General features: G+C 49.0%; 1 protein-coding gene across 1 annotated transcript in view; it reads right to left on the bottom strand.

Moving 5' to 3' along the window:
- Positions 1 to 27,183, bottom strand: part of POLR2A (RNA polymerase II subunit A) — a 30,080-nt gene extending 2,897 nt beyond the window's left edge. The window contains exons 1-24 of the mRNA XM_032140128.2: positions 26,691 to 27,183; positions 15,157 to 15,289; positions 14,885 to 15,021; positions 14,618 to 14,791; positions 14,178 to 14,459; positions 13,688 to 13,849; positions 13,334 to 13,554; positions 12,984 to 13,116; positions 12,042 to 12,166; positions 11,705 to 11,915; positions 10,341 to 10,550; positions 10,081 to 10,249; positions 9,804 to 9,898; positions 9,458 to 9,661; positions 9,065 to 9,287; positions 8,478 to 8,661; positions 7,888 to 8,059; positions 7,689 to 7,794; positions 7,388 to 7,593; positions 3,222 to 3,446; positions 2,514 to 2,760; positions 2,069 to 2,169; positions 393 to 497; positions 124 to 306 (exon numbers count right to left, since the gene is read on the bottom strand). Coding sequence (XP_031996019.1) covers positions 124 to 306; positions 393 to 497; positions 2,069 to 2,169; positions 2,514 to 2,760; positions 3,222 to 3,446; positions 7,388 to 7,593; positions 7,689 to 7,794; positions 7,888 to 8,059; positions 8,478 to 8,661; positions 9,065 to 9,287; positions 9,458 to 9,661; positions 9,804 to 9,898; positions 10,081 to 10,249; positions 10,341 to 10,550; positions 11,705 to 11,915; positions 12,042 to 12,166; positions 12,984 to 13,116; positions 13,334 to 13,554; positions 13,688 to 13,849; positions 14,178 to 14,459; positions 14,618 to 14,791; positions 14,885 to 15,021; positions 15,157 to 15,289; positions 26,691 to 26,783 — 4,101 coding nt within the window. The 5' untranslated portion in view covers positions 26,784 to 27,183. The remainder of the gene's footprint in view (positions 1 to 123; positions 307 to 392; positions 498 to 2,068; positions 2,170 to 2,513; positions 2,761 to 3,221; positions 3,447 to 7,387; positions 7,594 to 7,688; positions 7,795 to 7,887; positions 8,060 to 8,477; positions 8,662 to 9,064; positions 9,288 to 9,457; positions 9,662 to 9,803; positions 9,899 to 10,080; positions 10,250 to 10,340; positions 10,551 to 11,704; positions 11,916 to 12,041; positions 12,167 to 12,983; positions 13,117 to 13,333; positions 13,555 to 13,687; positions 13,850 to 14,177; positions 14,460 to 14,617; positions 14,792 to 14,884; positions 15,022 to 15,156; positions 15,290 to 26,690) is intronic.
- Between the last annotated feature and the right edge of the window lie 27 nt (positions 27,184 to 27,210).

The following is a 27,210-nucleotide window of genomic DNA, read 5'->3' as shown; positions in this document are numbered from 1 at the left end:
GTGTCAGGAGCCAGGATATCCCACACTCAGAAATGGAAAAAGTCCGTGAGTGGACAGGACAGAATGAGGGGCCTAAGAGCCAGAGATCCACAAAAGGCTGCTGGGCAGCACACGCGGGCTCACCGTGAAGATCTCCACGATGTCATTGGACGTGGTGCGTACGGGGTCCACGTCCTTCTCACTCAGCACCCGCATCAAGCTCACGCCGTCCGTCTCCAGGATCCACTCCTGCAGGGCCTTGAATTCCCCATCCTCCGTGATGATGATCTTCTTCTTGTTGTCTGTCTGTGGCAAGTGCATGTACACCTGTGGGAAGACAGCGTGCTCAGAGTGGGCAGGGTGGGGAGTGGGGGAGCGAGAGGAGGAAGGCGGTGGCAGAGGGGATGGCTGACCTTGCTGATCTGCTCGATGCCCTGCAGGGTCATATCTGTCAGCATGTTGGACTCGATGCAGCGCAGGAAGACATCATCATCCATCTTGTCCACCACCTCTTCCTCCTGCAGTGAGAGTGAGGTCAGCACTCGGCATCCTCTGGTCTCTTCCCCGGCTCTCAGCTCCAACTACAGCCTCTTTGAGGGCCGAACGAGTCAGTCACCAGGCTCTGCCCCTCACAGTTCCAGTGAGACTTTTTTTTTTTTTTTTTTGCGATGGAGTCTCACTGTTATCAGCCTGGGCTAGAGTGCAATGGCACGATCTCAGCTCACTGCAACCTCTACCTCCCAGGTTCCAGCAATTCTCCAGTGAGACTTTTAATCCTTATTTTACAATATTAAAAGAAGCCTAAGGAAAGGCACCCAAATCCCATCAACCCATCACAACTTCCACTTTCGTGCAGTCCTGCCTAGCGAGAGGCGGGCTCCATGTACATGTCATATCTTCCAACTGCTGTACCCGAGCACACACCATTCCCTGCTCTGGCACTTCACTGCGTGTTCGCCTAGGCTGCCGCTGGCATGACAGTGATCTCTTCTAATGGCCATATACTGTATTCCATCAAGACCTATCAATGCTTTTATAACTGTTCTCTGACAGCAGTTCAGCAGTTAGTTCTTCAGTTTTTTGTTTTTTTGAGATGGAGTTTTGCTCTTATTGCCCAGGCTGGAGTGTAATGGTGTGATCTTGCCTCACCGCAACCTCCGCCTCCCATGTTCAAGCAATTCTCCTGCCTCAGCCTCCTGAGTAACTAGGATTACAGGCATGTGCCACCACGCCTGGCTAATTTTGTATTTTTAGTAGAGACGGGGTTTCTCCATGTCGGTCAGGCTGGTCTCGAACTACCGACCTCAGGTAATCTGCCCGCCTCGGCCTCCCAAAGTGCTGGGATTACAAGTGTGAGCCACCGTGCCCGGCCTGAGTTCTTCAGTTTTTATTACTAAAGCACCAGGCACCAACATGTGCCAAACAAATATCTCAGGAGCCATGCCCAGGAGTGAAGTCCCTGATCCAGCCTTTTCATGGGTCTTGTTATGGCTGTCCACAACTTCCCCTAGGACGCAGCAATTCCTACTGCCCAACCTGCCCCCAAGTCTGGCTCCTGCCTCAGGGCTTGGGTTTGTATTCCCTAAGCAAAGCAAGCTGTAGGAGCCTTGGGGGAGGAGAGTCAAGTGACAGGGCGACAGGGAGGCACTCCTATCTCCTATTTCAACACTACCTGTTTTATCTACTTGGCCAGTGCTGTGGATTTTGAAAATCATTGCTAATCACCATTCCCTATCCCTAAATTAGGTGGGTATGACTGGCCCCTCAATGTTTTTTTATTTTTTGAGATAGTTTCATTCTTGCTGCCTCAGCCTCCCAAGTAGCTAGGATTACAGGCACATACCACCATGCCCGGCTAATTTTTATTTTTAGTAGAGACGGGGTTACTCCATGTTGGTCAGGGTGGTCTCGAACTCCCGACCTCAAGTGATCCACCCGCCTCAGCCTCCCAAAGTGCTGGGATTACAGGCGTGAGCCACCATGCCCGGCCGCCCCTCAATGTTGATTGCATCTTCTTTTCTTTGGTCTCTAACATGATTCATAAGTTTTATTCATGTGACACATCGACTTCTTCTAGGACCCCCATTACCTCTTGCATCTTGTTCTCATCGCTGTTCATGATGCGAATACGGAGCACCAGCTTCTCTGCATTGTCATCATTAAAGATGCAGTTCAAGTCGTCACCAAAACCTGGTGGGGCGAGGAGCCATGAGAAAGGCTGCAGCTAAGGGGACTGGCCCCAGCCACCGTCCATTTGCAGCTCTCTCTGAGCAAGGCTCTCTTTTGGCTCCCCGCTCCTCTTCACAGAACCTTTCTTTTCATAGAACCCCTTGGAAAGGGGAAGGGGGAACACTGAGAAGAGAAAGGGAGTGCAGAGGCGACTTGGAGAGTTGGAGGATGCCTCGGAGGGGTAGAAGTGGTACATGGACGGGGGTGAGGGTGGGTAGCTCTTTAGGGGCTCAAGTGCGGTGAACACGATAGGTGGTAGCCCAGACAGCAGGGCTCCTGAGCCAGGCCTGCCCTCCTAGGCTTACCAGCATTGATCTTTTCAGCAATCTGCTCCATGGTGAGCTTCCGGTCAGTCATGTGCTTCCGATCCAGCTCCACTCGCAACAGCCAGGGGGAGATTCGGGCCACATCAAAGTCAGGCATTTCATAGTAGACATTCACCCACTCCTGATCCTCTGCCACCACCGTGCTCTGGGGGTTGGGGTCATAGTAGATGGCTGTGTTGGCAGTAACCTTCCTCAACGTTGTATGCTCCAGGCGGCACAGAATATCCTGGGAAAAGACAGAAGTCCATGACACAGAGAACTGAGTAGCTCTAGAGGCCTCTTCTAACCCTCATCAAGGGAATCCAAAACCCTTTATTCAAGGGGAAGAGTTCTCCTTTTGTTTTCTTTCTTTCAGACGGAGTCTCGCTCTTGTTGCCCAGGCTGGAGTGCAGTGGCACAATCTTGGCTCACTGCAACTCTGCCTCCCAGGTTGAAGCAATTCTCCTGTCTCGGCCCCCACTAGCAGCTGGGATTACAGGCACACGCCACCATGCCCGGCTAATTTTTCTATTTTTAGTAGAGACGGAGTTTCACCACGTTGGCCAGGTTGGTCTTGAACTCCTGACCTCAGGTGATCCACCTGCCTTGGCCTCCCAAAGTGCTGGGATTACAGGCATGAGCCACCACGCCCAGTTGAGTTCTCCTTCTTTTCTTCCGGCCAAAAAGCCCAGCAGCCCTGATCCCTACCTTGGCTCTCTCAGCATCTCGAGCGGACTGGCCCAACAGGAAGACAGTAAGTGAAGGGGTCTTCGGCTTCTTGGAAATGTTGATGAGCTCCTTAAGTCGGGGCACACCCAGCGTCACATTCTTCGCAGACACACCAGCATAGTGGAAGGTATTCAAGGTCATCTGGGTGGCAGGTTCTCCAAGGGACTGGGCGGCCAGAGCTCCCACCATTTCCCCAGGATGGGCCTAAGGAAAAGCTAGCATCAGACAAAGCCAACGCCTCTCTTTCAGTTAATGAGAGTAGGATGCGGATCCGCATCTGGCTTATCACAGTCAGGGCCAGGACTGTAATCTTAAAGGACATGGGTAGATGAGTTTGGAAAAGGCAGACAGACTCCACAAAAAAAAAAACAAAAAACAAAAAACTCTTATTTGATCATCCCCTTCATCACACAAGAGCTTCCATTTATAGGACACCATTTGGCACCTGGTATGCAGCACATTCAAAGAAAGCTACTATACCATCTGAGATCCAAATTTATTTTTTCTTTTTTTTTTTTTGACATGGAGTCTCGCCGTCGCCTAGGATGGAGTGCGATGGCACAATCTCGGCTCACTGCAACTTCCGCCTCCCAGGTTCAAGCGATTCTCCTAGCTCAGCCTCCCGAGTAGCTAGGATTACAGATGCGTGCCACCACACCCAGCTAATTTTTTGTATCTTTAGTAGAGACGGGGTTTTACCATGTTGGTCAGGCTGGTCTCGAACTCCCGACCTCAGGTGATCCGCCCGCCTTGGCCTCTCAAAGTGCTGGGATTACAGGTGTGGGTCTCTTCGCCCAGCCAAGATCCAAATTTCTAAATCTATGTTAAAATTACTCGGTAAATATTCATTTTTTTATATAAGTATTTATAATGTCCTATATTGAATATTTTATTAATCTACAAGATTATTCTTTGTCTTGTCATCTGTTTTGGTTTTTGTTTTTTTGTTTGTTTGTTTGTTTGTTTTTTTGAGACGGAGTCTCGCTCTGTCGCCCAGGCTGGAGTGCAGTGGCGCGATCTCGGCTCACTGCAAGCTCCGCCTCCCGCAGATCACGCCATTCTCCCGCCTCAGCCTCCGGAGTAGCTGGGACTACAGGCGCCTGCCACTGCGCCCGGCTAATTTTTTGTATTTTTAGTAGAGACGGGGTTTCACCGTGGTCTCGATCTCCTGACCTCGTGATCCGCCCGCCTCGGCCTCCCAAAGTGCTGGGATTACAGGCGTGAGCCACCGCGCCCGGCAAATATTCATTTTATAACAGCTAAATAGGAAGCTCCCCATATGTGTTATGAGATAGTCACATACGAAATTAAACATAAATGGAATCACACAGTATCTAGCTTTTTCAGACTAATTTCTTCCATTAAATAAGTATACATTTAAGGTTCATCACTGGGAGAGACAGAATTTCGTTATGTTGCCCAGGCTGGTCTCGAACTCCTGGGCTCTGGGCCAGCCTCCTGCCTCGGCCTCCCAAAGTGTTGAGATTAGAGTTATGAGCCACCGCATCTGGCTTACCACTGTCTTTTTGTGGCTTGACAGATTTTTTTTTTTTTTTTTTTGAGGTAGAGTCTCACTCTGTTGCCCAGGCTGAAGTACAGTAGCATGATCTCAGCTCACTATTGCAGCTTCAACCTCCTGGCCTCAGGTGATCCTCCCACCTTAGCCTCCCAAGTAGCTGGGATTACAGGTGCACTCCACCACACCTGGCTAAATTTTTTGTAGAGATGGGGTTTTGCCATGTTGCCCAAGGGTAGTCTTGAACTTCTGGGCTCAAGTAATCTTCCCACCTCAGCTTCCCAAAGTGCTAGGATTATAGACATCAGCCACTGTGCTTGGCTGTTTGTTACTTTTTTTTTTGAGATGGTCTCCCTCTGTCGCCCAGGCTGGAGTGCAGTGGTACAATCTCAGCTCACTGCAACCTCTGCTGCCCGGGTTCAAGTGATCCTCCTGCCTTAGCCTCCCAAGTAGCTGGGATAACAAGCACGTACCACCACACCTGGCTAATTTTTCTATTTTTGGCAGAGATGGGGGTTCCACCATGTTGGGCAGGCTGGTCTGGAACTCCTGACCTCAAGTGATCTGCCTGCCTCGGCCTCCCATAGTGTTGGGATTACAGGCGTTGAGTCACCAAGTGGGCCCAGCCTGTTCATTACTTTTTATTGCTGAATGATGTTCCCTCGTATGGACACACCACATTTTGCCTATCCATTCATCAGTGGATGGACACGTGTTTTCACTGCTTAGCTACTGTAACACTGATATGAACATTTGTGTATAAATGTTTGTGTGGCCATGTTTTCTGTTATCTTGAGTGTGTGTGTGTATGTGTGCATATATATATAAAAGTCTAATTCATCTATTTTTTCCTTTGGATGCTTATGCTTTTGGTGTCATACCTAAGAATTCACTGCCTAAGCCACAGTCATGAAGATTTATTTGTTCCCTTCTAAGAGTTTTATAGTGTTAGCTCTTGAATTTAGGCATTTTGAGAGTTTTTGTACATGGTATGAGGTAGGAATCCAACTTCATTCTTTTACATGTGGATATCTAGTTGCCCCAGCACCATTTGCTAAAGAGTATGCTTACCCCATTTAATTAAATTGGGACTCTTGCAAAAAATCAAGTGACCATAAATGTGAGGGTTTATTTCTGGACTCTCAATTCTACTCTATCAGTCTTTATACGTATCCTTATGACAGAAGCACAGTCTTGCTTACTGTAGCTCTGTAGTAAGTTTTGAAATCAGGGAATGTGAGTTCTCCAACTTTTGCTACTTTTAAATATTGTTTTGGCTATTCTATATCCCTTGCATTTCCATATGAATTTTAACATCAGCTTGTAAATTTCTGCAAAAAAGCCAGTTGGAATTTTGATAGGGATTATATTGGATCTATAGCTTATTTTGGGAAATAGTGCTATTCAACAATATTAAGTCTTCCAATCCATGAATATGAGAGGTCTTTCATTTAGGGTTTTTTTTTTTTTTTTTGATACAGTCTCACTCTCGTTGCCCAGGCTGGAGTGCAATGGCGCAATCTTGGGTCACCGCAACCTCCATCCCCAGGTTCAGGTGATTCTCCTGTCTCAGCCTCCAGAGTAGCTGGGATTACAGGCATGTGTCACTATACCCGGCTAATTTTGTATTTTTAGTAAAGGTGGGGTTTCTTCCTGTTGGTAAGGCTGGTCTCGAACTCCTGACCTCAGGTGATCTGCCCACCTCGGCCTCCCAAAGTGCTGGGATTACAGGCATAAGCCACCGCACCCGGCCTCATTTAGGTCTTTTAAAATTTCTTTCAGCCATGTTCTATGGTGTTCCCTAATACATTTTTAACTATTTAATTTATAAAAACTGACTTACAGTAAACAGGTTCAGAGGTATGCCTGCAACAGTGCTTTACCCTCTTACTGCTTAAAGCCAGTGGAAGCACATTCCAATATCTATAAATCTTTTTTTCTATTTACTCTCTCCAACTCCCTTTTTGAGACAGTCTCGCTCTGTTGCCCAGGCTGGAGTGCAAAGGCGCAATCTTGGCTCACTGCAACCTCTGCCTCCTGGGTTCAAGTGATTCTCCTGCCTCAGCCTCCTGAGTAGCTGGGATTATGGCACACACCACCACGCCCAGCTAATTTTAGTATTTCACCCTTGTTTCACCATGTTGGTCAGGCTGCTCTCGAACTCCTGACCTGGTGATCTGCCCGCCTCGGCCTCCCAAAGTGCTGGGATTATAGGTGTGAGCCTCCACACCCAGCCCCAATTCCCTATCTTTATCTAAATTAGACTCTGCACACAGCAGGGAGTATAGAGAAAAAAAAAGAACAATTCTCCTATGTCATATCCCAGTCATGCCACTTACTTCCTATATGACCATCATACAATCCAGTCACTCTCTCCAAGCCTCAGTTTTTGTCTCTGCAACGTGGGACTAACAAACCCTCCCCTACTAGGAGTGTTTTAAAGCCATGATGGTATAAAGGGATAATGGGCCAAACACAGGACTTGGTAAGGTACAAGCAGTCTCTCCATGAATGAGAGCTATTATTAGGTGGTTGTGGTCAGAAGTGGGCTGCTCTTGGAAACCAAAACCACAGAAGTCAACAGGTAAAAGGAGAAAAATAAGACTGCTGTGAAGAGCACAACACTCACAATGGCTTGGTTGAACTTGGACTCAATCTCCCCAAGCAGCCAGTCGAAGGCCTCCCCACTGAGCCGAAACTCCTCTGCCATGCGGCGTGAACACAATGTGGACCGCAGGTGGATGTTGAAGAGCAGCGTGGCATTTTCCTGGGCCTGTCGACTTAGTGGGTCATCCCCATTCACAATCACCAGCTTCTTGCTCAATTCCTTGACTCCTGGGGACCAATTAAAGGTGAGGAGATCATTAGACCAGGGCCCAGCAGTCTCCTATCCCCTAGCCTGGCTTGGAGACCCCTAAGCAGGAACTTACCCTCCACCACTTTGATGGGGTGCAGGTCGGAGGGAAGGCGCGGGTTGATGTGGAAGATTTTCTGAGCATTCCAGATCATCCGCAGCAGGTTACAGGGGAGGACGACCTGAGAGAGGAGGGAATGGAGGGAGGGTTGTGTCTGGGGACAGCCATCCAGGGAGGCACATCTCTAGCGTTAGCACTTCCCACCCACACGCACCTTGCTGTCTCCAGTTGGGAAGATGACCCTGAGCACCTCCCGATCCTCCCGCATCCGCTCAAATTCCCGCTCCAACTCATTCTGGATGTGTGCGTTGCTCAGCACATCCTTCACCAGGTCCTCCTGCAGAGTGCGCCGCAGGGCCCTCTCATTGGTATAATCAAAGCGGAACCTGGAAGTGCAAGGAGTAGCTAGCGGGCAGGTGGGCTCTGGGACCTTGGTCCCCACAAAATGCACTGTAAGGTTCCCAAAGGTGCACAGCCAACCAGGTACAGTGGTTTGGAGGCAAGAATCCTGGACACAGAAAACTTCAGGCCCAAGGACTGCCACTGGGACCTGAGTACAGGCCCACCCCTCTACATCTGCTTTATAATATCAGCAGGGACAAAGTGGGGACCAATCTTAAATCCACCTCCATCCGCCCCCTCCCCCATGTCATACAGCTGTTTCAGATAGGTGGGGAAAGGATGCTGAAAGGTAAGCTCTAGTGCAAGACATACCAGGCTATCTCTCTGGAATAAGTATGGGAATCCTACTACTCAGGCCCTGAGCCCCAGGGGCGAGAACCACCCGCCTGCCCGCCTCCTCACTTCTTCTCAAAAGCCTTGTTGGAAGGCTTAAGCGTAGCCAGGTTCTGGAACTCAACACTCTCGCCTGCCAGGCCGTCTTCACCATAGCGCAGCTGCACCACCTGGTTGATGGAGTTCCGCACAGTCGCATCGTACTTCACCATCACTGACTCCATGGACTTAATCAGCCGCCGCTGGATGTATCCTGGAGAGAAGTAAGGCAAAAAGGGGATGATAAAGCCCAAAGACCCAGGCTGGGGCCTTAACCTACCTGACTGTCAGAAGAGTCAGCTAGTACTCCCTTTGTCTGAGGCCTTTGAATGCAGACTCAGTGTCTACCACTAGATGGACAAAAAGCCCAGCAGGAAGCACTCCCATGGGACAGGCCAGCAGAATCCCGGAAGCTCTGTCCCTGCACTGTGGAATGCTGCACAGCAATCCAAACAAGGGTGTTTGCCTACTCTTGAGTCTCTATTCTTTCCACAAGGGCCAGAATTATACCCTGGGAATAGGAGCCTGAGCATTTCCACTCCCCACCTGTTAGGGGTTTCTCAGCCTGCAGCAGTCCCTGCTAACACCCCAAGGAAGACCCCTGAGGAAAGCCTCACCAGTCTCAGCAGTCTTGACAGCCGTGTCAATGAGCCCCTCACGACCCCCCATGGCGTGGAAAAAGAACTCAGTGGGTGTGAGGCCGGCTAGGTAGGAGTTCTCCACAAAGCCACGGCTCTCAGGCCCGTAGTCATCCTTGATGAAGTGAGGCAGAGTCCGGTGCTTGAAGCCAAATGGAATCCGCTTGCCCTCCACATTCTGCTGCCCGACGACAGCAATGACCTGGGACACAGAAAGGCGGGGTGTACTGAATTCCCTCTGCCTTAAGAATAACAGTTCCCAAAATTTCCCCCAACTCCCGTGATCCTCCTGACCCTAATACATACAAACACCTTCCTTCCTCCTCCCAAACTTCAGAGTGGCCCCGTATGCGGAAAGACAAGGCTTTTCACCTGGGAGATGTTAATCTTGGAACCTTTAGCTCCGGACACGACCATAGACTTGAAGTTGTTGTATTCAGACAGGGATTTCTGAGCAGAGGAGCCAGTCTTGTCTCGGGCATCGTTAAGAATGCGGTTCACCTGATTCTCAAACGTCTGCCTCAGAGTGTTCCCTGGGGTGGGCTCCAGCTCGTTGTTGTGTGCCTTCTCGATGACCTGGAGGCAGAGTTCTCAATGAGACATCAATCCCTGCTCTCTGCCCCTTCCCTCTAACCTTACACTCCCTTTGCTCTTGATGATGCTAACTTCAAAGTCCCTGGAAACTCCTTATTCCGTCTCTGGTGGCCTCCCCTCTTACCTCTATTACATCCTGCTTGGCCTTCTTAATAGTGTTCTGAATGTCCTGGTAAGTCTTAGAATCAGCAATGGAGTCCCCAATGCCAATAGTATGACCTAGAGACAGGGAAAAGCATCAGCAAACCCCTTTGGACCTCTAAGAAACATGGAATGGAATGATAGCCAAGAGAGTAGAAGCAGGGGGCACCAAATCCAAGGAGGAAAGAAAGGGATGGAAGGACAGTTTAAGAAGTTAGAGAATTCACAGAGCGGTCTTGGTACCACGCCTCCATGCTCACCCTCGATGAGGAGCCAGTTGTTAATGACAGTCTGAATGTTGGAGTAGAAGAGGCGAGTGATGTCATGCCCCATCTCTAGGTAGGAGATGTGGACCAGGGAGCCAGCTGACGTGCCCAGAGACTTCTTACACAGGATGCCCATGATCAGCTCCCCATTCTCCACCACCACCTAAGGACAAAGCACCCACTCAAGGCCCCTGCTCTGGTCCTGGCTCCCATGTCCAAATTCTGTCCTCACACATCCAGAAGCCAAGCCCTACCTTGGTGTCCCCAGGAGAGATGTGCTTGTAAGGGCCACTGTCTTCATCATCGGGATGGGTGCTGTGGGTACGGATACAATTGATGTGACCAGGTATGATGAGGGAGAAGATCTGCTTGCCTGTCCACAGAGGTCGGGGCTTTAGGATGGCCGGCTGTGGGACCTTGCCGTCCCACGTCGACAGGAACATCAGGAGGTTCATCACTTCACCCTGTAAGACAAAGAGTAAGGCAGACAGAAGTCAGAGTGCAGGCCCCACATCTCAGGGATGAGAGAGAAATGTTGGGGAGATTTCCCTGCCCAAGGGAGAAAGCCACATTTTGGAGGCAAAGATGACAGGAAGTTTTTTCCAAACTTTAATTTTTTTTTTGAGACAGGGTCTTGCTCTGTTACCCAGGCTGGAGTGCAATGGTGCAATCAGGGCTCACTGCAACCTCCGCCTCCTGGGGTCAAGCAATTCTCCTGCCACAGCCTCAAGTAGCTGGGATTACAGGCACCTGCCACCACGTCCGGCTAATTTTTGTATTTTTGGTAGAGACGGGGTTTCTCCATGTTGGCCAGGGTTGTCTCCAACTCCTGGCCTCAAATGATGTGCCTACCTCAGCCTTCCAAAGTGCTAGAATTACAGGTGTGAGTCACCATGCCGAGTCCCAAAAACTTTTTTTTTTTTTTTTTTTGGGAAGGGAGTCTCGCTCTGTCACCCAGGCTGGAGTGCACTGGCGCGATCTCGGCTCACTGCAAGCTCCGCCTCCCGGGTTCACGCCATTCTCCTGCCTCAGGCTCCCGAGTAGCTGGGATTACAGGCGCCCGCCACCACGCCCGGCTAATTTTTTGTATTTTTAGTAGAGACGGGGTTTCACCGTGTTAGCCAGGATGGTCTCGATCTCCTGACCTCGTGATCCGCCCGCCTCGGCCTCCCAAAGTGCTGGGATTACAGGCTTGAGCCACCGCGCCCGGCCCCCAAAAACTTTTAATTAAAAATTCATTGTAATAGTGAAATTTTTGTTTTTGTTCTTTTTTAATAATAAGCATAAATTTCTTTTAATAATTAGGAAGTAAGTGAAGGTTAAAATAGAAAAATAAAATTTTAACAAGGTCCTACTTATTTTTCCCTTTATCTTTCCTTTACAGACAATACCTGGTATTACATGAAATTTTAAGGAATTAAATGGGGAATTAATGCCTTACACCATTTTGGCCTGAGTTTTCCTAACCCCCTTTTTGTTCGCCCACCAGAAAAGACAACCTCACAGACCACTGCTGGGTAAGTCAGGAAAAAAAACACAGCTCTTCCTCCCTAGCCTCCACCTTGCACCCCAGAGCCCCACTGCCCACTTGAGCCAGGTTTCCATTTGGACCACACACCCGCTCCAGGAAGACGTCTCTCTTGGTGAATTTGCGCACTGCTGTGAGTGTGTCCTGCACAATACCCATGACAGGCCGATTGCTCTGGGGTGTGACAATCATGCGAGGAACCATGGCCAGCTCCTGGATCTCTGCTCGTGTCTCCAGAGACTGTGGCAGGTGCAAGTTCATCTCATCCCCATCAAAGTCTGCATTGTACGGAGTTGTCACACTACAGTTAAAGAAGAAAGTCAAGGTTGGGAAGATGTCTGCAGCGAAACCTCAAGAAGCCACCCAGCCTGCCCCCCCGTACCCCCCCTCCCCAATTCCAGCCTGCTTCCCTCAGCCAGGGACTGACCTAAGATTCAAGCGAAAGGTAGACCAGGGGAGAATGCGGACCCGATGCCCCATCATGGACATTTTGTGCAGAGTTGGCTGCCGGTTGAAGATAACAATGTCCCCATCACACATGTGCCGTTCCACCTAGGGAGGTGAGGTAAGGAAAAGGTCTCAGTGAAGGAGGTATCTAAGAATGAAAGGACAATGGACCTAAAGTCCTTTCCAAGTCCAGTGCAGTAGCTCACGCCTATAATCCAAGTACTTTGGGAGGCGGAGGCGGGCACGTCACTTAAGGTCAGGAGTTTGAGACCAGCCTGGTCAACATGGTGAAACCCCGTCTCTACTAAAAATACAAAAATAAGCTGGGTGTGGTGGTGCATGCCTGTAATCCTAGCTACTCGGGAGGCTGAGGCAGAAGAATCACTTGAGCCTGGGAGGTAGAGGTTGCAGTGAGCCAAGATCACAGCACTGCATTCTACACTCCAGCCTAGGTGATAGAGCGAGACTGTCTCTTGGAAAAAAAAAAAAAAGTCCTTTGCAAACTGAAAGAGATGACACCGTGGTGCTAATTCACTTGAAACACTTATTAAACACTCCTCTGGACAAGGCCCTGGGCCAAACACCAGGTTATCAGGGATGAATAATACACAGCATCCACCAATCTCAAAGAACTTAAGTCTAGGAAGAAAAGCAAGAGAGACTCTGAACATAGTCTTTTGCACTGTTCCTCCACAGATCCCTCTTCCCTGCCATATGCATGGTGCCCTGGGTTTATACCACCCCCACCCTGAATGCCAGAGGCCAGCAGTTCCCTGCACACCTGGGCAGCAATAGCCTTTAACAAGACAGTCAAGTCTGGATCCCAATGAACGAGACAGACTCAGATGGCCTATCCCAGCCTGCCCTATTTCAGAAAGCTTTCTGCTCAGGTGGCTGAGAGAGGCCCTGGCCTGCTACGTGCCTTATAGCCGGTCTGCAGGTGAAGGTCACTGGGCTTGGGGTGGAAACGCAAGTCAATGCGATCACCATTGTCTCGGATGATGTACTTGGCGCCTGGGTACTGGCTGTTCCCCCTGCGCACCAGTTCTTGAAGTCTAGGAAGGCAAGAGGTGCAATGAACTCAATGCTTCCTAAAAAGCCCCTGCAGCCACCCTCACCCCAGAGCCCTGAGTGGAAGTTAAACTTCAGAACTTCAACTCCTCCTTGCTCCAAGCCCACGCCCGAGGTAGGATGAGCAGACTCTCGAAGCCTTGCCACTGAGGCCATGTCTTCCCTAGCCATTCCAGGAAGGGCTTTCCAACGGAGGCACACCTGTCAATGTTGAAAGGGGTGACAATCTCCGCAAAGGTCATGTTGGCAGCAATGGAGCGGGGCACGCCAACCTGGTCAATGGAGAGGTTGGGGTCGGGGGTGATGACAGTACGGGCCGAGAAATCCACTCGTTTGCCCATCAGGTTCCCTCGCACCCGGCCTTCCTTGCCCTTCAACCGCTGCTTCAGGGACTTGAGGGGACGCCCGGACTTCTGCATGGCCTGTGAGGAAAAAAACACAGGGTGGGGGCAATCCAGAAAGTCAGCACTGGGCCCTCTTCCAGAGCTCTGAAGCCTCATGCTAGCCCCCACCCTGGCTCCAATACACAGAGGGGTGGGGAGCATGCTGACTCACACGGGGCAAGCCAGGCAGCTCATTGTCCACCATGGTGGCCACATGGAACTGGAGGAGCTTCACATCCTCTGCAATGACATGGGCCGCTGCGCCGTTCTGCTCATTGCGCCGCAGCTGATTGTTGATCTTCACAATGTCAGCCAGTTTGTGAGTCAGGTCATCCTGAGGCAGGAAGTCAGAAACATCATGGTCCAGCCACCACTGCCAGCGCTCAGCAGGCACGTGCCAGACACACAGCACAGCTCTCATCCTCACACCACCCCAGGAGGCAGGACTGCCCATTATCATTTATAGATTCAGAAACACCTCTGTGGCCTTTAACCACGTGAAAGGACTCATTAAAGATCATACAGCTAGTAAGTGGCAGGGGAATTTTCAAACCCAGGTCCATCCATCCATCCCCCAGGCACACCCCAGCCCCACCTACAGGGCTTCCTCCCTTTAGACACCTCGCCCTCCAGCTAAGAGGCAGAGCCCTGGAGCCACTGACCTGGTTACGGGCAGAGCCCTGCATCACAACAGCAGGTCGCACGGACAGCGGGGGCACAGGCAGCACTGTGACAATCATCCACTCTGGCCGTGCATAGCGGGGCTCCATGCCCAGCACAAAACACTCCTCATCTGAGATGCGTTTGAAGATCTCATGCACTCGCTCTGGACTCAGCAGGATCTTCTTCTCCTGAGAGTCCTCATTAACGTGCTTCCATTCCGCATACAGCTCTAGGCCGGAACGCCGGATCCTGGGCTGGTACCGCCCACAGCCACCATGGCCCTTCCAAGGAGAGACAGGGGCCATCAGAGCCCAGAGGTTGGGCCATTTCCCTCCACACCCGGCCAGCCCCTCCTGTTCCTCTGTGTCCTTCCCTTCCAGTTTCCTCCCTCCAGGTCTCTGACCCCTCCTTCCCAAAAGTCTCTGCCACCCCCAGCCACCTTTTCTTTGGTCAGATCCTCGTCACCCTCAGGTTGTTCCACACCGAACTTGTTGTCCATCTCCTCCCCACCCTCGCAGATGTTTTTGCCCTTGCAAAGGTCGTAGACATGTGTAAGCCGCTTCTTGGGCTGTCCCTTGGACTTAGCCAGGATGTCCTTGATCTTTGGGTTGTTCTGGGGAAGGGCAGAGCAAGGTCAGTTGAAGCTGTCCCCCTGCCCCCTACCAAGCACCCCCACCTCCCAGACCAGAGCCTGTTCCCCACTCACAGAGTCCACAAGCAGTTTGGAGCAGAAGAAGCAGACACAGCGCAAAACTTTCATTGTCTTCACCAGGAAGCCCACGTGAAACACAGGCTTGGCCAGTTCAATGTGGCCAAAGTGGCCAGGACACTCTGTCATGTTTCCTGTGGGACACACACCCAGTGCTTTCCTCCCAGCTCCCACTCATCTCAGAGGCCTCCAGGTGTTGACCGTCAGCCCTAGTTTTGAGGACCCAACCCACCTCCCCTTTGGGATCCCACCTGGCCCCCAGCACTTACCTGCACATGTTTGGCAGCGGCCAGTCCGCTCAATTACCCCCTGCCTCGGGTCCATCAGCCCCCCAAGCTTGGGGCGGCCTCCCTCCGTCGTCTCTGGGTATTTGATGCCACCCTCCGTCACAGACATTCGCTTCTGCAAAGAGAAAGAAAGGCCAACAACTGAACAGCGTTCCTAGTTTCTAGCCTTTATGGCCGGGGAGCTCTGGACTAAGGTCTGGGAAAACCCTGAACTACTTACAGAAGAGCTAAGTTTAGCCTGGAGTGAGGGGAATGGGGGATTGGTGTGTGTACACTTCTGAAAAGGCCAAAGTTGAATATCCCAAGTCAGAGGCTTACTCCAGTCACTGAGGCAGGAAAAGCACTCACACTAGATAATGGTCGATCCTGGGTTCCATACAAATCACCTGCTACTGGGACACGAACCCCAGACTTCCATCTGGGTTGAATTCTACGTCTCTGACATCCATAGGATTTAGTCACAAAAAGAAATCAAAGTTGCTTCAGGAAAAACAAAAAAACAAAACAATGCTTTATTTGTTCCTCCCAAGCAGAAATCAAGCTCATGAATCTGAGATCCTGGCAGGAGCCTCTCTATACCTGTACCCTTGCCATGACGGCCCAGGTGTTCTGCACCAAGACATACCCCGCCAACTCAAGCCCCTGATAAGAAACGAGGCACTCAGAGATGCAGACCTGTTTCTTTACCCTCATCTTTGTCATGCCCTCCTTCTCAAGGCCTGACCTGCTTGAACCCTTTCGTGTCCAGATGGAGATTTTATTATTGGTTTGGTTTTGTTTTGTTTTGAGATGGAGTCTTGCTCTGTCGCCAGGCTGGAGTGCAGTGGCGCAATCTCGGCTCACTGCAACCTCTGCCTCCCAGGTTCAAGCGATTCTCCTGCCTCAGCCTCCCAAGTAGCTGAGACTACATGTGAGCGCCACCACATCCAGCTAATTTTTGTATTTTTAGTAGAGACAGGGTTTCACCAGGTTGGCCAAGATGGTCTCTTGACCTCATGATCCGCCTGCCTCGGCCTCCCAAAGTGCTGGGATTACAGGCGTGAGCCACCATGGCAGGCCAGAGATTTTATTAAAAGACTGGAGAAACATTGTACCGCACTAGGAAGACAGGTTGGTGGAAATGATTTGAAGCAAAAGTGAATAGCTGGAATCCCAAGAAAGGCAGAGCCAGGACTTGATGGGGACATTTCAATGAAGGAAAGAAGGAAACAGAAGAACTCAGAAGTAGATGGGCCGGGTGCGGTGGCTCACACCCATAATCCCACGACTTTGGGAGGCTGAGACGGGTGGATCACCTGAGGTCAGGAGTTCGAGACCAGCCTGGCCAACATGGTGAAACCCCATCTCTACTAAAAATACAAAAAAATTAGCTGGCTGTGGTGGTGGGCACCTGTAATCCCAGCTACTTGGGAGGCTGAGGCAGGAGAATCACTTGAACCCAGGAGGCGGAAGTTGCAGCGAGCTGAGATCACGCCACTGTACTTCAGCCTGAGTGACAGAGCAAGACTCCGTCTCAAAAAAAAAAAAAAAAAAAAAAAGATGTAATGCTATTGCACACTTAGACTTAGTAGACTACAGCATAGTACAAACGTAACATATGCACAGGGCAACCAAAAAACTTCATGTGACTTGCTTTATTGCGGTGGACTGGAACCAAACTCACAGTATCTCCAAGGTATGCTTGGATACTCATTCTCAACTCTCTAACTCCAGGCCTTACTTTTCTTCTGGACTTTGGGTTCACATATGTGACTACCTACTGAACCCCCTGTAAACATCCCACCAAAAAATCAAATTAAACATGTTTAAAAGCAAACTCCCTTTTCCACAAAAGCTTCTCTTTTTCCTTTAGCCTCCATCCCAGATTCAGAAACCTATGCTTACTCTTCCTTACCTTCAAGCACAAAACAGTCCAAAGAACATGGACTTAGCTGTCAGGCACCCTGGCTTTGGAATTCTGCCTCTATTACTTATGAACTACGTAACCATTAAGGACTTAATTAGCTTGCTTAAGTCCAGTTTGTAACTGGTGCTTTATGAATGGACATTTTTTTTTTTTTTTGAGACGGAGTCTCGCTCTGTCCCCCAAGCTGGAGTGCAGTGGCGCGATCTCGGCTCACTGCAAGCTCCGCCTCCCAGGTTCACGCCATTCTCCTGCCTCAGTCTCCCCAGTAGCTGGGACTACAGGCGCCCGCCAACACGCCCGGCTAAGTTTTTGTATTTTTAGTAGAGACGGGGTTTCACCGTGTTAGCCAGGATGGTCTCGATCTCCTGACCTCGTGATCCGCCCGCCTCGGCCTCCCAAAGTGCTGGGATTACAGGCTTGAGCCACCGCGCCCGGCCGGAATGGACATTATTATTATTCAATCATTCACCAGGTACTGGTCACTTTTACCTCCCCCTTTTTTTTTTTTTTGAGAAGTCTCGCTCTGTCACCCAGGCTGGAGTGTAGTGGCGGGATCTCAACTGGGTTTACACGCATAAGCCACCACGCCTGGCCTCCTAAGTGTTTCTTGAATCTTGCCTCTCTTCTCCATCCCCACCACCACTGCCCTAGTTCAGGCCCTTCCTTTGTAGTCTACAACAGAGCATTCCTATGGGTCACCAGCCTGTCTCTCTCCAATCCTTCTACATTACAACTGGGGTGCTCATTCTAAAATAAAAATGAGTGCCAAAAATAAATAAAATAAAAATAATAAAACAAAATAACATAAAAATGTAATCATTCATACCCTCTTGTCCTCAGACTGACATCCAAACTCAGCAGGACAGCTTCCCAAAAGGATTTTATGATGTTCTCAACCTTCATTTCCCTGATGCTCCATACATTCCTGTTCACTCCTCAGTAACAATTCCCTGGAGTCCGCTATGACATCCAGCACAACATGTGCTGCGTTCCTCTAGGGTTTTCTATATGCTAGTGCCTCTCTCTCTCGGCTTGGAATGCTCTTCCCACTGTAAAACTCCTATTTCAAGACTTGGCTCAGGCACTGCTTCCTCCAGGAAGCCTTTCCACAGCCTCCCCAAAGTAGACAGGGACCCCTCCTCTGTGCTTCCACAGCCCTCTATCACTGCACATACAACAATGCAATAAAATGACCTTCAGGGATCTGTCTTCCCTATAACTATAAGCACCTCTCAGGCAGGCAGAATGCCTCAACCATCCTGAATCCCATGTGCCTGCCTGAAACATGGCAGGTTCCTAACAAATGTCTGTTAAATTGACCTACTGCTTAGGACTCTCCACTGCAGGGAGGTACCCTCAAAAAACTTGGAAAAAGAGAGGTTACCCTCTGACAGTCAAACCAGTAATCCCCTCATAACAGGTCTGATTGGCCACTGCTGCGTAGAAACCAAAATGGTCTACAGATGCAAAGCTGAAGAAGTTCTGAACACCTCTCAGCCTCAGACAGGTTCAAATCTTTCATCAACATGACCTGATGAAATCTCAGGGAGACAGTCCTCATGGATGACTACATTTGCAAAGCTAGAACCTCATCAGCTGCAATGTGTCTGGTGAGAAACATGAAGGGGATTTGCTCACCTTGAATGAGACCAAAAAAAGTGGAAGCAGTTACAAATCTGGCCTCCAGAACAGACACTGCAGAGGAGCCTAAGGGAAATCAGGCTCAACATTTTCAACCTCTTTCTGCTCAAAGTCTATGCCGTCCAAGCCAACCACCCTTCTAATGACTAATTCTGCTTTCAGGCTTTCTGAGACCAGGTCAGGGGGTGTCCTAGACAGCAGACATGCATATCCTTGTTAATGAGAAGAGCTATCCCTCCACCACCAAGTTCATGAACTCTCATTTTTTATTTTATTTTATTTTTTTTTGAGACAGGGTCTTGCTCTGTCACCCTGGCTGGAGTGCAGTGGCACAATCTCGGCTCACTGCTACCTCTGTCTCTCAGGTTCAAGTGATTCTTGTGCCTCAGCCTCCCAAGTAGCTGGAATTACAGGTGCTCACCACCACACTTGGCTAATTTTTGTATTTTTGGTAGAGACAGGGTTTCACCATGTTGGCCAGGATGGTCTCAAACTCCTGGCCTCAAGTGATCCACTCACCTTAGCCTCCCAAAGTGCTGGGATTACAGTCGTGAGCCACCACACCTGGCCTCAAACTGTCATTTTTAAATTAGCCCCCAACCCTTCAGCCAACACGTTCTCACTGCCTACAGGATAAAGGTTAAACACTTGAGGGGGTGGCCAGTCAGGCTGGGTTCTCTTTGGGTTCTGCCCCTGAGGCCACAGAACAAAAGGGCTGTCATTGAATCTCAGTAAATACTCATTCTCTTTCCTCTGCTTTAGCAAAGCTAACAAGGTCCTTATTATAACTTGGCTTCAAGTCGCTTTTACAGCTTTATTTGGTACCAGATTCTCCTACCCACCTCCCACATTTATGTTCTAAATACAATAGATTTCTCAAAATTCCTTTTGCTTCACACGCCCCCTTGGGAATAAACTTCTATTTATTCTTTAAGACCCAGTTCAGAGGTCACCTCCTTATGAAGTCTTCTCTAACTTCCTAGCCTTATGCACACCCCAGCAAGGTTCTCAGCCCAATTTTAATTACTTAGTGACACATCTGTCTCTCCCATTGGACTGTAATCCTTGAGGGCAAGGGTCATGTTTTCTCTTCATATCCTCAGCACCTAGCACAGTAACCAACATATGGTTGAGGCTCAGTAAACTATTTGCTGCATACACAGGAAATCCCTCACAAGATTATAAATAACTTGAAGACAAGGATCATCTTCTGACTCATCAATGTAGCCCACACTCTACCTAAAAGAATACATTACTGGCCGGGCACGGTGGCTCAAACCTGTAATCCCAGCACTTTGAGAAGCCAACATGGGCAGATCACCTGAGGTCAGGAGTTCGAGACCAGCCTGGCCAACATGGTAAAACCCTGTCTCTAATAAAAATACAAAAACTAGGCCAGGTGCGGTGGCTCATGCCTGTAATCCCAGCACTTTGGGAGGCCAAGGCAGGTGGATCACGAGGTCAGGAGTTCATGACCAGGCTGGACGACACAGTAAAATCCCATCTCTACTAAAAATACAAAAAAGAAATTAGCTGGGTGTGGTGGCGCACTCCTGTAGTTCCTGCTACTCGGGAGGCTGAGACAGAAGAATCGCTTGAATCCAGGAGGCAGAGGTTGCAGTGAGCACAGACTGTGCCACTATACTCCAGCCTGGACAACAGAGCTGGACTCCATATCAAAAAAAAAAAAAAAAATACATTACTGCTTTAAATCCTTATTTAAATAAGTCAGAGTATAAATAAGTTATGCATTCCACGGTAGACAGTTGTTTTTAATGAATAGGGGTCAACTACTGCGAATGAAATCCGGCACCCTCTTTCCCCCAAATTTTGTGCACATGCTGGTACAAAGCTCTAGTACCAACCTGCTTTGTAACCTTCCCCTCACCTAGCAACATCTAAATCCATCTTCTAACAGCAAGGACAACAGCTCTATCTCAAAGCCAATTCGAAGAGCTCTCTGTACCTCCATACACTCTGACCTCAAGACTTCTGTAAAACATTTTAGCCTAAAATACCACCTGTTTCATAACAAGAGGCCCCTTACCCTCACCCATCCTTCTACCCAAAATTGAACCATCTGTTGGTCCCTCAAAATACAGACATCGTATAAACCGCAAGACATGCAGAGCACTATCAAAGCCCAACAATCCTACACCCCAGAGATGACTCTGGTAGAGCTTTGTCAACAGTGTCCCATACTTTTACTTGTTATTATTATTCCATCTTGCGTCAGTACAACCTCAGCCTACCAGGTTCAAGTGGTTCATATGCCTCAGCCTCCCAAATAGCTGAGATTACAGGCACCCACCACTACACCTGGCTAATTTTTGTATTTTTAGTACAGACGGGGTTTCACTAGGCTGGACACGATGGTCTTGAATTTCTGACCCTCAGGGATTTGCCCACCTAGGCCTCCCGAAGTGCTGGGATTACAGGAGTGACCCACCATGCTCGGCCCATTTATTATTATTTTTTAATTGAGATAGGGTCTTGCTATGTTGCCCAGGCTGGTCCTGAACTCCTGGCCTCAAGTGATTCTCCTGCCTCAGGCTCCCAAAGTGCTGGGATTACAGGCATGAGCCACGGCCTCCATTTTTTTTTCATGCTTTTTAAAAAAATGTAAATATGTTCCCATTTTAACATAAGGCCTTCACTCTGCATACTCTTGAGTAACTTTTTCATTTATCCATAGATCCCCTAACATTATCAACAGCCCACAGTGCCCTTACCATTTCAGTAACTCTCACAGCACTCACTAGGTCAAAGGAGAGCCACAGCCAAGCGCGATGGCTCACACCTGTAATCCCAGCACTTTGGGAGGCCAAGGTGGGCAGATCACTTGAGGTCAGAAGTTTGAGACAGGTCTGGCCAATGTGGCGAAACCCTGTCTCTACCAAAAATACAAAAATTGCCGGGCGTGGTGGCGGGTGCCTGTGATCCCAGCTGCTTGACAGGCTGAGGCAGGAGAGCAGCTTGGACCCAGGAGGCAGAGGTTACAGTGAGCTGAGATCTCACCTCTGCACTCCAGCCTAGGCAACAGAGCAAGACTCCATCTTTCAAGAAAAGACAGCAACTTATTAAGCACCCAGACCCAAACAACTTAAGCATTTATGTCCTAGGAACTTACTAGCCATTTGAGAAAATACACACAAGTTGAAAATACTATTAATATATTAAAACAAAATAACATTTTTATTTCTTTCCCAAATAACCATCTCATTCACTTATGGCGCCTGTTAGGCACTGCACCTCTCAAACCTTGGAATCAGACTAAACAGCACCACCTTTATTTCTTCTACAAACTGATTTTTGTCTGTACTTAGCAACTGCTAAAAACCCAGCTTCATAAAAAGATGACACTATAGAAAGGGATTTGGCACCATCTAATGTTGAAACAGAACTACCAGGAACTAGGAGTTTCAGGGTATCTAACAAATGTACCTGTGCTTCTCTTGGAAATTTAAAATACCTCACTGTGCCCACTGTGAGTGTGCCACAGTGTCTTAGGGCATCAGAACAGTGTGGGATCCTATTGGGAAGCTCTTCTCGTACATTGTAAGAATACACCCTAAGTTATTCAACAGGATTCCTATTAGTAAATACCAAGTAATTTATAATTGTCACTTTCAAACAATCTTGCAATAAAAGTCCTTCTACATTATCTATGCATATTTGTCCAACTATTTCTTTCATTTGTTTATTCAACTAATTTTTATTACATGTCTATCATGTGCCAGGCACTACCTGAGATACTAAGGCAACCTGAATAACACAAAGTCCCTCATGAAATTCATTCTCTAGCAAGGAAGCAAGAAACAGAAAAACTAATCCTTTCTAGAGTGACAGGCTGTGAAGGAAAATATAGCAGAGAATGATCAGAGAAAACAAGGGCAGGGCGGGGGATGCTATTTAAACAGAGTGGTCAGGAAAGCGCTCCTAAAGATATGACATCGGCCAGGCGCAGTGGCTCATGCCTGGAATCCCAGCACTTTGGGAGGCCGAGGAGGGGGATCTCTTGAGCCCAGTTCACCAGCCTGGGTAACATAGTGAGAACCCATCTCTACAACAAATTTAAAAATTAGACAGGCACGGTGGTATGAGCCTGTTGTCTCAGCTACTGAGGTGGGAGCATTTTTGAGATGGAGGCTCGCTCTGTTGCCCACGCTGGAGTGCAGGAGCGCAATCGCAGCTCACTGCAAGCTCCACCTCCCAGATTCACGCCATTCTCCTGCCTCAGCCTCCCGAGTAGCTGGGACTACAGGCGCCCGCCACCACGCCTGGCTAATTTTTTGTATTTTTAGTGGAGACGGGGTTTCACCGTGTTAGCCAGGACGGTCTCGATCTCCTGACCTTGTGATCCGCCCCCCTCAGCCTCCCAAAGTGCTGGGATTTCAGGCGTAAGCCACCACACGTGGCCTTGTTTTTTGAGACAGTCTCACCTGGTCACCCAGGCTGGAGTGCAATGGCATGGTATCATGCTCACTGCAACCTCCACCTCCTGGGTTAAAGCGATTCTCCTACCTCAGCTTCCGGAGTAGCTGGGACTACAGGGGCATGCCACCACACCTAGCTAATTTTTGTATTTTTAGTAAAGACAGAGTTTCACTATTTTGGCCAGGCTGGTCTCAAACTTTCCTGACCTCGTGATCTGCCCACCTTGGCCTCCCAAATTGCTGGGATTACAGACGTGATTGAGCCTGGCCAGGGAGCATCTTTGAGCCCAAGAGGCTGCAGTGAGCTATGATCGAGCCACTGCACTCCAGCCTGGGGGACAGAGGGAGACCCTGTGTCCAAAAAAAAAAAAAAAAGATATGCCATTTCAACAGAGAACATACAGACATAAAGGAACAGGCATGCAGAGCAGAGGTCTGAGCAATGTTGTTCCAAGCAGGAGGAATAGTGAATAATAAAGTCCTTGAGGTAGGAATAAGCTTGCAGTGTTAGAGAAGCAAGCAGTCAGCATGCTTCAAGAAAAGCAAAGAGAAGACTAGTAATGAGATGGAAAGGCAAGCAGGAGCCAGACAAAACAGCACTTTATAGGTCAGAATGAGTCCTGAAACCTCTGGAGAGGATTCTACGAAGGGAAGGGATGAAGAGATCTCTCTAGCCTGTTCTAGCTGTTCTTGCCAACTGTAGGAAGACCAATTAGGGCTACTATAGCACCCCACAGGAAAGATGAAAGTAGGGTGGAATACGGTGGGACATGGTGGTGGAGATGGTCATAAATGGCTGGATTCCAGGCATATTTTGAAAGGCAGAACTGACACTCTGGCAGATGGACTAAATGGAGATTGTGAGAAAGAGAATCAAAGATGGCTTTTAGGTTTTTGGCCTGAGCAAATGGATGAATGGAGAAACTATTTAATGAACCATGCAAGACTGGGAAAGGAGCATCATTGAGGGGAGAATTATGCTTTTTTAACCTAAGGAGGAATTTTTAGAAGTGGTAATGCTTGATCAAATGATTTACATATTAAAAGGTTGATAAAATTGTTAGACCAGAGGCCAGGCATGGTGGCTCATGCCTGTAATCCTAGCACTTTGGGAGGCCAAGGCGGGCGGGTCCTCTGATGTCAGGCATTCAAGACCAGCCTGGGCAACATGGTAAAACCGCATCTCTACTACAAAAATAGCTAGGCGTCGTGGCACACGCCTGTAATCCCAGCTACTTGGGAGGCTGAGGCAGGAGAATTGCTTGAACCTGGGAGGTGGAGGTTGCAGTGAGCCAAGATCGTGCCACTGTACTCCAACCTGGGCAACAAGAGTGAGATTCCATCTCAAAAAAAAAAAAAAAAAAAAAAGTCAGACCATCCTCCAGAAAGGTTATACCAATCTTTCTACCAACAACACATAAGCATGTCTATTTCCCAATATTTTTGCCAGCAGGGGAAAAAAAATCACATGAGAAATAATTTTATTTTAATCTGGATTTTTTTATTAGAAAGTCAACTCTTTGTTGGCCATTTGCACTATTTCTGTGAACTGCCTATTCATCTCCTTTACCCATTTTTCTAGTAGATAGGTACTTTCTTTACTGATTTGTAAATGTTCCTTGTACATCAATAAATTTAACCTTGTCTGCGTAATTGCAAACACTGTTTCCTAATCTGTTTTTCGGCTTTGCCACAGTGCCTCTATAAACAGAAGTGGCTCTTTTTATGTAGTGAAATCTGCCTTGGTCTTCCTTATATATAATGTTTAGCTCATTTTAGGCACTCCATAAAATTTGCCTGTAATTAATTCACTACTATTAAGGACTTCTGTCTCTGGTATCAGCCCTGCAAAAGCCTTCCATTTTTTTTCTAGTGCTTTATGGGTTTTTTTAGATTTAAGTCTTAACTTCATCTGGAACTGATTCTGTGGTATGGTGTGAGGTCAGGACGTTCTGACTCCTGACATAGCTGAACTTTCTCCCAGCAAAAATGGTCTCTATCCACAAACAACCACCACTTAACTCCATTCTTTCCAGCCAGTGGGCTCCCTCTACTTAGCTCCACAAGGGAAGAAGTCCAAGTCACCAACAGCTCTCCCCTAGGGCTGCCCTCCTCTCTCTGGTCTCTCCTCCCGCATCAGTTTTTCATAGAGCAACTACAGCAGTATTTTTTTCAAATGTGAGTTTGCTGTCACTCTGCTTTTAATTGTCAACGACTACCTACTGAAAATAGAATTAAATCCTGACTCCTTACCATAATATACAATATCCCATGCTTCTCCAGCCTATTTCTGTAACACTCTTCTTCTCTCATCCACTAAACCTCAGCCACACCGGCCGCCTTTCACCCTCTAGGACAAGCCGAAGTTCATTTCTCCCTCAGGCCCTTTGCACTTGCTATTTCCTCTGCCGGAAAAGCTCTCGCCATAGAAACTATGGCTTCGATGACTGCCTGCCTCTCATCATTTGGGTAATGTCTTCTAAGACAGGCCTTCCCAGACCCTGACACCATCCCATCTAAAGTAGCCCCACCTCGGCGGGCGCAGTAGCTCACGCCTGTAATCCCAGCACTTTGAGAGGCCGAGGAGGGTGGATCACCTGAAATCAGGAGTTCAGCCATTGCACTCTGGCCTGGGGAACAAGAGCGAAACTCCGTCTCAAAAAAAAAAAAAAAAAAAAAAAAAGACAGCGGAGAATCACCTCAGGGCAGGCGTTCGAAACCAGCCTGGCCAACATAGCGAAACCCCTCCTCTACTAAAAATACAAAAATTAGCGGGGCATGGTGGCGCATGCCTGTAATCCCAGCTACTCAGGAGGCTAAGGCAGGAGAATCACTTGAACCCGAGAGGCGGAGGTTGCAGTGAGCCGAGATCGTGCCACTGCACTCCAGCCTGGGCGACAGAGCAAGACTCCGTCTCAAAAAATAAAATAAAATAAGATAAAAATAAAAAAATAAAGTAGCCCCAGCTCAGTGACTCTCCATGGCATTACCCCGTTTCACTCTATTCGAGACAATTGCCATTAACTGAATTATCTCGTTCATTCATTGTATTCATGTTTACTGCCTTCTCTTTCCCATAGACAGTGCTCTTGAAGGTAGGGTCCTGGTCTGCCGTGTTCACCTCTGTAACCCCAGAGTCTCTGGTGTCTTCAACAGAGCAGGTGCTCAATTAATATTTGTATTACAGAAGAAGAGGAAGCTATCCGGGGTTTGGCTTCTTAATCAAACTTGTAAAGACTCCCTAGGATTCATCTGATCGCCTTTAACGTCGGTAACTCTGGAGTGTGAAATCAGTCATCCTTCTCTCCCTCCAGCCAGCTCCCCATCTCGGACAAAGCGCTAAGCTTGCTCAACTCTTTGCAAAATATAACTCTGGGAGGCCAGAGACTGGCGCCTGCACGGCCTTGGCGCTGCTGAGCCATGCTCCTGGCCCGTCACCCATAAGCAGCGAGAAAGCGCCAAGTTTCCGCAGCCCCCGTCTGGCCCCGCCCGCCAGGGGAGGGAGGGAGGAAGGGGAGGACAGAGCCGCTTACCAGTTCATCCGGACTCAGGACTCCGAACTGGACTCTCTTGATGGTGCGCAGCGGGCATGCGCTGTCCCCAGAGGGGGGGCCACCCCCGTGCATGGCGGAGGCAGGCGCGCTGCGCAGGCGCAAACCTCACTACAAAAAGCCTGCGCCGCCTCCGCCTAGGTGCTCAGACCTCGTCAGGGCGGCCACCGGGAAGGACCTCCCCAAGTTGGGAGGAAAAAGCCGGAGGAGGGGAAGGTGGGGGAGGGAAGGAGGCGGGGAAATAAGGAGCGAAAGGAGCCCTTCTTTCCCTTACCGGAAATTTTTCAGCTCCCAAAAAGGAAAAAAAAAGAAGGGGAAAGGAAAAGGTTTTTGGGGGAGGAAGAAGAAAAAGGGTAACGAATAAATAAGTAACCGGGCTCCTGTACGGCAGAGGTTACGGCAGTTTGTCTCTCCCCCTTCCGGGAGCCGCCTTCTTCTCCAACCGTCCCGGCCGCGCTCTCGGCGCTTCTGAGCGGCGAACTCGCCGAACGACGCTTCTTAT

Source organism: Hylobates moloch, unplaced genomic scaffold, assembly GCF_009828535.3.
Source record: "Hylobates moloch isolate HMO894 unplaced genomic scaffold, HMol_V3 SCAFFOLD_19, whole genome shotgun sequence".
Lineage (NCBI taxonomy): Eukaryota > Metazoa > Chordata > Mammalia > Primates > Hylobatidae > Hylobates > Hylobates moloch.
The sequence above is the reverse complement of the archived record's forward strand: the minus strand, read 5'-3'. Positions and strand labels throughout refer to the sequence as shown.